The sequence below is a fragment of the Phascolarctos cinereus genome, unplaced genomic scaffold, assembly GCF_003287225.1.
Source record: "Phascolarctos cinereus isolate Bilbo 61053 unplaced genomic scaffold, phaCin_HiC Scaffold_4;HRSCAF=312, whole genome shotgun sequence".
Classification (NCBI taxonomy): Eukaryota; Metazoa; Chordata; class Mammalia; order Diprotodontia; family Phascolarctidae; genus Phascolarctos; species Phascolarctos cinereus.
In genome coordinates, this window is record NW_027555847.1 from 140,017,448 (window position 1) to 140,029,569 (window position 12,122).

Sequence of the window (12,122 nt, forward strand, 5' to 3'; positions counted from 1 at the left end):
ATCTTCCAGTCCCCAAAGTTCAACTGCCTTGTCTTCCTTAATGAAATAACAAGAATCCTGATATCCCTTTTCCAACACTAGTTTTTGATTAGCAAAAGAAAAAGGTATAGGCATCTAGGTGGTACACTGGATACAGCACCAGCCTTGGAGTCAGGAGGACCCGAGTTCAAATACGACCTCAGACACTTGACATTACTAGCTGTGTGACCCTGGGAAAGTCACTTAACCCTGACTGCCTCACAAAAAAAAAAAAAGAAAAAAAAGAAAAAAGTATGTTAGGAGTACAATCCCCAGTCTGGAACTAAGTGTCCAGTTTTATTGTTGTCCATTTTTGTTATTGTTGAGTCATTCACTCATATATGAGTCATTCAATCTTTATGACCCCATGGACCATAATACAGCAGGCCTTTCTGTCCTTCACTATCTCCCAAAGTCTGTCCAAGCTTGTATTTATTGCTTCCATGACACTATCTACCCATTTCTTCCTCTGCTGTACCCTTTTTCCTTTTGCCTCCAATATTTCCCAACATCGGGATCTTTTCTAGTGCGTCCCATCTTCTCATTATGTGGCAAAAGTACTTAAGCTTCAGCTTCAGTATTTGACCTTCCAGAAAACAGTCTGAATTAATTTCTTTAAGTATTGACTTATGTGATCTCCATGCTGTCTGAGGGATTCTCAAAAGTCTTCCCCAGCATTACAATTCTAAGGTTATGATTCGGCAGTGCTCAGCTTTCCTTATAGTCCAACTTTCACAGCCGTACATTGCTACTGGAAAAACTATAGCTTTGACTGTACACACCTTTGTTGGCAAGATGATGTTTCTGCTTTTTAGTATACTATCCAGATTTGCCATAGAGCTTTCCTTCCAAGAAGCAATTGTCTTTTAATTTCATGGCTGCAGTTGCCACCTGCAGTGATCTTTGAGCCCAAGAATATAAAATCTGACACTGCTTCCATTTCTTCTGTCTCTTTTTGCCAGAAAGTGGTGAGGCCAGTTGCCAAAATCTTAGCTTTTTTGATATTAAGCTTCAAGCCAGCATTTATACTCCCCTCATCAAGAGGCTTCTTAATTCTTCTCTTTCTGCCATCAGAATATTATCATCTGCATACCTGAGATTGTTCATATTTTTCTCAGCAACTTTATTTCCAGCTTTTGATTCATCCAGCCTGGCCTTGCACACAATATACTCTACATATAAGTTAAATAAATAAGGTGACAACATACAGGCTTGCCATATTCCTTTTCCAATTTTAAATCAATCAATTGTTCCATGTTTGGTTCTAACTGCTGCTTCTCTGATCGAATATAGGTTCCTCAGGAGACAAGTAAGATGATCTGGTACTTCTATCTCTTTGACAATTAGCCACATTTTGTTGTGATCCACAACAAAAGCGTCAGTGTAATCAATGAAGCAAAAGCAGATGTTTTCCTGGAATTCCTTTGCTTTCTCTATAATCCAGCAAATGTTGGCAATTTGGTCTCTAGTTCCTCTGTCTCTTATAAAACCAGCCTGCTCATCTAGCAATTCTTGGTTCACATATTCCTGAAGCCTAGCTTGCCAAATCTTAAGCATAACCTTGCTGGTATGTGAAATGAGCACAATTATTCAGTAATTTGAACATTCTTTGGTATTGCCCTTCTTTGGGACTGGGATGTAAACTGATATTTTCCAATCCAGTGGCCACTGTTGAGTTTTCCAAACTTGCTAGAATATTGAGTGCAACATTTTAACAGTATTTTTTTTAAGGATTTAAATAGCTCAGCTGGAATTCTGTCACCTCCACTAACCTGTTAGCAATGCTTCATAAAACCCACTTGACTTCATTCTCCAGGATATCTGGCTCTAGATCAATAAGCACACTACCATGGTTACCAGTGATATTAAGAACTTTTTTGTATAGTTCTTCTGTATATTCTTGCCACTTCTTAATTTCTTCTACTTCTGTTAAGTCCCTACCTTTTTCTCTTTTATCATGTTAATTTTACATAAACATTACTTTGATATCTTTAATTTTTTTGAAGAGATTCTTGTCTTTCTCAGTCTGTTGTTTTCTTCTATTTCTTTGCATTGCTCATTTAAGAAAAGCTTCTTATCTCTCCTTGCTATTCTCTGGAATTCTGAATTCAGTTGGTAACATCTTTCCCTTTTGTTTTCCTTCTTTCTTCAATTATTTGTAAAGCCTCATCAGATAGCCATTTTTGCTTTCTTGCTCTTCTTTTTCTTTGAGATATTCTCTGTTGTTGCCTTCTGGACAATATTGCAAACCTCTATCCATAGTTCTTCAGGCATTCTATCTATCATATCTAATCCCTTAAATTTACTCTTCACTTTACTTCACATTTATAAGGGAGGTTATTTAGGTCATATCCATATGGTCTGATGGTTTTCCCCAGTTTCCTTAATTTAAGTCTGAATTTTGCAATAGGAAGCTCATAATCTGAGCCATAGTCAGCTTTAATTCTTGTTTTAACTGACTCCACAGAGCTTTTCCACTTTTGGCTTCAAAATATATAATCAATCTGATTTTTATATTGGCCATCTGGTAATGTCCATGTGTAGAGTCACCTTTTGGGTGGTTAAAAAAAAGTGTCTTTGCTATGACCAGTGAGTTATCTTTTTTTGGTAGGGGTGTGGGGTGGGGAGGCAATCAGGGTTAAGTGATTTGCCCAGGGTCACACAGCTCGGAAGTGTCTGAGGCCAGATTTGAACTTAGGAAGATGAGTCTTCCTGACTCCTGGCCAAGCACTCTGTACACTATGTATATGTAATGAATTAAATTCAACCATTTCCATCCATTTGAGTTCACTGACACCCACAATGTTGATGCTTAATTTTTCCATCTCCTGTTTGACCACATCCAGCTTACCTTGGTTCACAGATTTTATATTCCAGGTTCTTTTGCAATATTGATCTTAACAGCATTGGACTTTCCTTTCATCACCAGACATCCACAACTGAGCTTCCTTTTGGCTTTGGCCCAGCCATTTCATAGCTACTTGTAATTTTCCTCAGCTCTTAGATACCTTCTGACCTGAGGGGCTCATCTTCCAGCATCATATCTTTTATCATTTTAACACTGCCCATGGGATTTTCCTGACAAAAATATTCGAGTAGTTTGCCATTTTCTTCTCCAATGGATCACCTTTTGTCAGAACTCTCTACTATGACCTGTCCATCTTGGCTAACCCTGCATGGCATAACTCCTAATTTCAATGAGCTACACAAGCCCTTTTGTCATGACAAGGCAGTGATCCAGGAGGGGAGGTGTCCACTACATTTTGAATTTTATGGAGCTTAAGGTCAATAGAAGACATGAGGTCCTTTTCCTCCCCTGGTCTCAATAGATAAAGAAAACCTCCAAGTTCCCTTTTGATCTAGCTTGAGTAGATAATGAGAAACTTCTAACTTAAAAAGTAGAGGGGATGGGATGTTTTTGTGACAAAGGAGGCAATTAAGGGGGAAAATATGCTTGTTACATTATTAGAGTTTATTGAATTGTGTATTATAAACTTTAGGGTAGGCGCCTGCTCCCAAATAGCTGGCTAGTTGGATATGGTTGCTGAGAGGGGGAAGACCAAATCTTTGCCTCCTTATATTGCTACAGTAGACTCTAATGCTTACTCTAAAACATAATTATCTTAATTCCATTTACGTAATGCCATTGGGCAATTGCAGCTGTTTCCCACATGTGCCTGAGAGACGTCCACAGCAGAAGGTCATTTAGTAAAAAAACTGAGGTGAGCTTAACCACCATGCTCATTCAATCAAGAAGCATTTATTAATCACCTACTGTATGACAAGAACTTCAGTCAGTTGAACTGGAAACAGATCTTTTTGGCCAAATAGGTTTGGGTACCTGGTTTATTGAACTTTTGCTTGGCTTTTTTCCCCTGTTTTGCCCCTTGGATCTCAATGATGCACTGCTCACCTATACTTTACTCAAAATCTCATATCCTGCTTCTGTTTGATGTCTATTGGTTCTGATGAGAGACCTTGTTTTCTCCATGACCTTTGAGGTCTCTCAATTACCTCCTTAACTGCAATATTATCCTAGTGGATGACCTCTGCTCAGGTGAGGCCACTAGCCTTGGACACATAGGTCATTCAGGTATAGCTCTTGACTCAGTCTACCAGCGGTCTCACCTCGGGGTGGGACACCACAAGCCCTCTGTTCAGGGACCTTCTTTATCCTCATCATCAGTAAGATACCGAACATCAGCTATGAACAAAAAATTGGCTTTTTAGGTGTGCTCAAAAGCCCCCAGCTTAATACTCCATTTCATAGGGAAAGAAAACATGAAGCTAAATCTCTCTGTAGATGCCACTGGTGAAAATCTCTTCTTGGATCCACATTCCAGAGAGATAGTTGTTCCATAAAATGCAATCAAAGCTGCAGATGCGATGCTCTTTGTATCAGAGAGTTAATGGTGTCCAACATACCCTGTGAATATGAGGCTCCACAGTGAACTTTGCAGCCAGTGTGGCATGAAGAGAATGATACAGATGGGTCTTTGTGATGAAAGAACAACTTTAGGTTCTGTGATCTTCTTAGCTAGACATCTAGACAATCCAGATAAGTCATGTACAAATCGTAAGGATAGGATCAAGTTTTATCTCCCTTTTCATCCAAATCTAAGGCTTAAGGCTTATGCTAAGGCTTAAGTTTATCCTAAAATGTCAACTGGGGGAGTGGTGGGAGGTCAGAAGCATTTATATAGCACCTACTATGTGCCAGGCACTGTGCTAAGGACTTTAAAAGTATTATCACATTTCAATAGACATTTGTTGAGCACCTACTGAATTGTTTGTTCCAGCTACTGGGGTTACAATGACAGTTCCTGCCTTCAGGGAGCTTAAACTCTAAGGAAGAAGTGTGATGATGGAAACATGTAGAGAAACTAAAACATAAAGGAAAATGTGATAAGGGCAATGAAGAAGTCTGGGAAATGAGAGAAGAGAGTGATCACATTTCAGTTGGGAGGCCAAGGGCATCTTCATGGGGAGGATGGCACCTATGTTAGGCTCTGAAGGATGGGAGGGACTATGACAGATAGAAACATAGTAGCATCCATTCCAGCAACAGGGGTTAATGTAAACTAAGGTACCAAAGAGAGCAGAGGGTAGGATGAGAATTGGGAAAAGAGACAAATCCAGTCTGGCTGAACTGTAGAGTATGTGAAAGGGACATCGGGAGTTTATATTTTATTTGGCAGTCAGTAAGGGAACCATGAGAGGCTTTTAAGTAGGGAATTTCAGGATTCAAAACATTTATTTCTAAACTAATAATTAGGATATGATAAAGCTGTCACACCCAAATGACAGCTAAACTGCTTTTCTTCCTGTAGAAACATACCATTGATGGGTAGGAGAAATCAATGTCCTATTTGTGAGGTTCCGGCTCTATAACACAGAGTAAAGGATGAAATATATTCTCACTTAGCCCTGCCCCTTTCCACAGTAAAGAGCCACCAGGTGCATTTAATGTCCATGTCACCAGTTTCCCAGGGCTAGATAGAGCCCCAGTGGTCCCAACTTGAATCAATTCAAGGGGTCCCTAGGATTTCTATTTGTCCAAAATTCCAATTTGGAGGTAGTTCTTTTTTGGGGGAAAACGAATGACAGACAGAAAAGAAAGGAGGAGAGGAAGAAGGGAGGAGGGAAGGAATAAAGTGTTCACCCACCGATAAATGATGCCTTTGCTTTGTAAGAAGAAAAGACCGATAGCAATTTCTGCTGCATAGAATCTGAAATACAAAAAGAAATCAACAGAATAGGCCCGTTAAAGCAAATATGTTAAAGTTGAGTGCTTTCTAAATCTCATTACACAAAATTCAATTAACTGGATACAAGGTACTAAAATCCCACCAGCCACACAGCATGCAAACATGTATTTATACAGGTAACTTTTAATAGCACTGACAGCGCCGAATAATAAGCAAAGTAATGGCTGCCAAGTACAGTGTGAGAACATATCTGTTCCTTTTAAAACATATGGCTTTGAGGGACCAGCTGGCTGAAAGAACTGGTTTGAGAATCAGATCTCCCAGGCAGAGGTCTGATTCCAAACTGTGTCACCAGGGACACCAGCAGTCCTGAGAAACCTATGGGACATCCACCACGAAGCTTGGTCTGTTATCTACCAGATAGAGGCCAACAGCTCATCTGGGAGAATATGGATCAGAGAAACCATGTAGAGGAAGAATCAGCATAAGAGGGTTTCTGTGACTAGCAATGATGTTGGGATAATGGAACACTTATTGACTACTGTAGCACCAGAAGGTTCAGGTGGGTAACTATGGTTTCTGAGAGAGAAAGAAAGAAATGATTAAAGGCCCTTAATTTGCTTACTTTCTTTTTGCTTATCTTGCAGGGAAAAAAAAAGAGTGAGGCTCTCACTTAGTGATAAATAATGCTTCTGCTTTGTAAGGAGGACAGACTAGTGACAATTTCTGCACGGTGTATATATTCTTCACACAGAAGTATGTATGATCCAGGTTTCTCTCTTCTCCCATTTCCGCTTCTTGCTCCGGTCTGTTACTCATAAAACATGAGACTAAAACTAATTCAGAATTTTCCTTTCTCATATTGTCATTGTTTGGAAAAGTAAAGAAAAGGGTCTAATGAGGTCAGTACCAGTTGATATGACCGAGATGCAGGGCATGGCAAAACAAAGCAGAAATGGTGTTAGCCTAATTACCACCCCTCCCCCTAATCCCATACACACCACCAGGGACCTAGCTGATTAGGAATGGCCACTCTCATTCTCATTGAATACCACCTATATGGGTCTAAACTAGTTGCCAATCTTTTCTATCAACCAATGTTATAGGTTCCTATATTATAGTAACTGAATATATTGTGTTGGAGCTAAATAAAGATGGAGGCATCTAGGCAGTAGAGGGGATATAGTGCAGGTCTTGGAGTAAGGAAGACCCTAATTCAAATTTGACCTCAAGCACTTATTAGCTGTGTGACGCTGGGTAAATCACTTTTCCTCTGTTTGCCTTAGTTTCCCTGTCTGTAAAACAGGGATAATAATACCACCTTTCTCCCAGAGTTGCTGCGAGGATAAAATTAGATAGTATTTGTAAAATGCTTTGCAAACCTCTTAAAGCACTATACAAACGTCAGCAATTATTAAAGTAGAAATGAAAGTGCTGGGTGAACATATGGTTCTGTAGACATTTTGCAATAAGTTATTTCCACTTCCCTCTCCTCCTCCCTTACCACCACCACCACCAAGGGTCCTGGGAACCATTGGTTGGGAACTGCTACTCTCAACTGTCTTTTCTGTTTTTTTTTCCTATTCATGTCCACTTCATCTGACCCACAGTTTGCTTTTGTGTGGATATGACACCCAGTTATTGAACTATGTCTGCTAAGTCCTGGGTTTAATTGTTTTCTGAGGTTATATTGAGCCCATTTTCACTGCTCTGGATGAGGCCTCTCCAAGGAGGTCATTTCCTCAAAGAGTAGAATACAATTAGATCCTTTAGTTAAAACTATAGTTACTCATCCATATCTTCTTGAGCCAAACTTGAGTGTTCTATAACCCCACACAATCAACATAAGTGACAAAATCTCAGATTCTCAAACTGCAGACGTTATCTCTCACCCTGTCTCCTTCCTCTGCACTTTCACAGTCACTGATGACCTGGATAATCTACAAATAGAGCATCCTACCTGTTCTAGGGCAATTCGATGTCATCTAGCCCGATTGCCCAGCTAATAATCCTAGTAAAGAGGCAAAGAACAGAATGCATCTGCCACCTCAGAAAGATATTGTCACAGAGAAAGGTCAACATATTGAAAATATCTTCAGTTAGGGATGTAGGTAGAATACCATAAGAAAGAAGAATGATGTGGACTGAGACTCAGATTTCTACAAATACTACTGTGCTTTTCTAGTAGGTGATAACATAAAAGTTCCAACTAGGTGGCACAGTGTCATACTTGGACATAGGGAGATCTGAGTTCGAATTTCACTTCAGACACTTTTTCAGCCTTAGTCTTCCCACCTGTAAATGAGGATTTTCATAAAAATCTTCCTCACAGGGTTGTTATAAGGGTCAAGTGAGAACATTTATGCAAAGCATTTTACAATACTTAAGGTGCTATATAAATGTTAGCTATTATTATTATTTTTATTAGGTTGAAAGGAATTCAGAGGTCATCTAACACCATCTCTACCTGAAACATGAATGCCTTCTACAGTGTCCCAAAATGTAGTCAGCTTCTCTTTGCTTGAACTTTCTTGGGGGATGATGAGCTCGCTCCCTGCTAAGGCAGCTCATTTAATTTCTGGATCGCTTTGATTGCTAGGAGGTTGTTTCTTATATTGAGCTGAAAGCAAATGCCTTGATAGTCAGGGCTTTCCATTCTGTACTTTCTTTAAAGCCTGATTCTGCTTTTAAAAATAATTCAATATCTTTGAAACTCATGTGAAATGCATAATAAAACACAGATATAATTCATCTCATAAAAGATAAATATCATAAAAAATAAAAGTTGACACTCACATAACACTTTATAGTGTATAAGGCATTTTGCTCACAAAAAACCTAGTATAAGCATAGTTTATGTGTTTTGCACATGGCCATGTGCTTAGTAAGGGACGAAGGCCAGCCTCAAGCCCAAGCTATCTGACTAAGCCCAGTAATTTTGAGATAAGCAGACTTCCTGGTCTGCCTCAATAGGTAGTAAGCCCATCATTCCTGAAAAGTTTCAAGCAGAGAGAAAGGAAGGCAAGGGAATAAAAATTTATTATGTACCTACTATGTGCTTGGCACTGTGCTAAGTGCTTTACAAATATTATCTCATTTGATCCTTATAATAACTTGTGAGGAAGGTAATAATGACCATTTTATAACTGAGGAAACTGAGGCAGACGGTGGTTAAATGTCTTGCCCAGGACCATACAGCTAGTTGAACTCATTTCTTCCCAACTCCAGGCCTAGCACTCTATCCCCACTGCACCACCTAGCTGCCTCAGAGTCAATTAGACTACATTTTAATGATGTTCTAGAGGGTATTCACACTTCAGGTCAGAGGAGGGGTCTTAGATGACCTCTGATATCCTTTCCAACTCCAAGATTCTAGGATTTTATGTAGCAGTCATGGGAAAAGCAGAGCAGTGTCTGAGAAAATGTCACAGTCCAGTCCCTTTCACGGACAGCTATCGCTAAAAGCCATAAGAGACAGAGGAAGGATGATACCACTCAGGCCTATCTGTCATTCTAGTGGATTCAGAAAGTGGGGATGAAAGGCTCACATGACCCTACTTTAATTCACTTAGGCATCCAGGTGGCATAATGGGTAGAGTGTTAGACTTAGAGGCTGGAAGACGACTTCAAATCCTGCCTCAGACACTAGCTGTGTGACTCCAGGCAAGTCACTGGACCTCTCTGAGACCCAGTTTCCTCACCTATAAAACTAGAATAATAATAATAGTATCTACCTCACAGAGTTATTTGAGGATCAAATGAGGAGGGTCCAATGAGGATCACATAATAATAGCTAGTAATGTTGGGTTTTTTATAGATAGTAATTTTGATTAAATGACAAAATATGAACAGTTTTGCTAACCTTAAAATACTAGGTAAATGCTAGTTATTGATTCAGAGGCAGCATTTTAACTAGTAGCAAGGAGTTCAGTCCTCTTCATTTGAAAAAAAAATGCAGGAGCCTTTAGGACATGGAGTGAGAAAAGTCTGGGTGCCCTCATCTCCCTTAATGACGCTTCACTTAGCATGCCCTTGGCAACGACTCTGCACTGAACAGTCCATATCAGAACTCTAAGAAAACTGTAGGCCAACTCCCAAATCATAAGTGAATACAGCACCCCACTCAGAAATGGTGTGCCAGATGTTAAATACTCATAGAGTGAAGTCATCACCACCAGACTGCAACAGACTGGAAAAAAGGCCTAATTTGAAACAGATATTAGAGGAGAAAAGCAATACTGACCACTGCTGGTGGGAGTTAATGTTCTCAAGTATGGAGCTCAGACCATGGATAGTCTGCTAAGCTGGTCTAGGAGAATCACAGAATAATGGACTGGTAGGCCTAAAAGGGACCTTTGAGATCACTTGCCCCATCTTATGGATGAGGACAACTGAGACTCAGAGCAAAGAAATGACTTATCCAAGGCTACACAATTAATTTGGAGTTGAGCTAAGACTAGAACTCTAGTCATCTGGCTTTGGTATACTCTCCCTGGAAAGAGAATATATTCCAGGAGTAGTAAAACCTCTGGGGCACAATTCAAGAAAAGAAAGAGGCATATATAGTTTTGATCTTCCTTACCTCTGTGCTCAAACATGCCCAGAACAAAGCATCTAGAACATGTCTATTACTCTGAGAATGAGAAAAATATGCAGCCCCAAAAAGTAGAGCTTAGAACAATGAGTAGGAGTTGTAGAAAAATTTAACTATGAAGTCAGAAAAAACTTCCTAACAATCTGAACCATCCACAAATAGAGTGGGCTGCTTTAGGAAAGAGTGAGTTCCCTGTCTCTGCAGGTAGTTGAGCAGAGGCTGAATGATGACTTGATGGGAATACTGCAGAAAAGGGTTTTTGTTTAAGACCAGGTTGGATCAGATGGCCTCAGCCATTTCCTCCAGTTCTTAGATTTTTATAACACTTTCTTCACAGAATCTCACAGTTGGAAGGAATCCCTGAGGTCATCTATTCCATCCCCTACCCACATAGCATCTGTAGCTCTGGCATTGGGGGAGAGAGCATTTTAACCTCTGAGGAAAATGCCCTTCTTCTCTGACATGGCAAGGAACTCAGCCTGTGATTTCCATTTGGTGTAATTTATGCTAAAGTCTGTTATATATTAATTATTGGAGCTAAATCTTTAGCATTAGTTGTTAATGGTAATGCAAAATAATGCAGTTCCTGCTTCTGCTCTGACCCTTGACCTCCTCCTCTCCCCTCCTCTACAACATATCCAAGGACAGAGGCATTGGCTCTGGAAATGAGACAAAAGGGGAATTCAAGGTTGAAGTGGGAGACCAAGAATAGTTAGGGAAAGAGAAATATTATGGAGTAAACTGGAAGCTTGAAATCAGCTGATGAATCAGCAAGTAGACAATAACAAGAACAACAATAATAGCGGGCATTTATACAGCACTTACTATGTGCCAAATGTTTTATAATTATTATCTTATTTGATCCTCACAACAACCCTGAAAGGTAGGCGCTATTATTATTCCCATTTTATAGATGAGAAAACATAGCAGATAGAGTGCCAGGCCTGGCGTCAGGAGAACTCATCTTCTTGAGTTCAAATATTGCCTCTGACAGTTACTAGCTGTGTGACCCTGGGCAAGTCACTAAACCTCAGTTTCCTCGTCCATAAAATAAACCAGAGAAGGAAATGGCAAACTGTTCTAGTATCTTTGATAAGAAAAACCCAAGTGGGGTCACAAACAGTCTGACATGACTGAAATGACTGAACACTCAATAGGGGTTAGGTGACTGGCCCATGGGCACACAGTTAGTAAGTGTCTGAAGTCAGATTTGAACTCAAGTCTTTCTGACTCCAGACCTGGTGCTCTATTCATTAAGCCAAGATGCTGTGTTAAACAATGACAATGATCAATAGGATAGTTCAGCCATCATATGCTAGGTACAGGGAAAGTAGAAGCTTGGGAAAGGAAGAAAGTATAGGCCTGGAAGACTGAAAGGTAATTTAACCAATCCGTGGCCAAAATAAGACTCTTTTTTACAATATCCCTGACAGGTGGTCATATATCTAGCTTCTCTTTGATGCAGAACTCACTGACACTTGAGCTAGCCTAGCCCATTCCACTTTTGGACAGCTCCTAATTGTTAGGAAATTTTCCCTTATATCTACCTTCCTGTAACTTCTGCCCATTCCTCTAAATTCAGCTCCCTTTAGCCAAGCAGAACAAGGCTAATCCCTCTTTCACATGACATCCCTTCAAATACTTGAAGACAGCGATACAAGTGGAAATAGAGGACATGGGTTAGAACAAGTCAGATGCAGGAAAATGAATAGAAGCAGCCAAGGCTGAAGACTCTAAGTGGGAAGTAACCTCCCAGCCTGGCCACATTTGGAATCTGAATATACAATTCAACAGTTAGAGGG

At 39.9% G+C, this 12,122-nt stretch overlaps 1 protein-coding gene across 4 annotated transcripts in view; it reads right to left on the reverse strand.

The window, feature by feature from the left end:
• The window catches only part of PRKCB (protein kinase C beta), a 641,836-nt gene that overhangs the window by 139,672 nt on the left and 490,042 nt on the right, over positions 1-12,122 (reverse strand). For all 4 annotated transcript variants that reach the window (XM_078152651.1, XM_020995626.2, XM_020995625.2 and 1 more), the window contains one exon: positions 5,685-5,747. In XM_078152651.1, the coding sequence (XP_078008777.1) occupies positions 5,685-5,747 (63 nt within the window). The remainder of the gene's footprint in view (positions 1-5,684; positions 5,748-12,122) is intronic.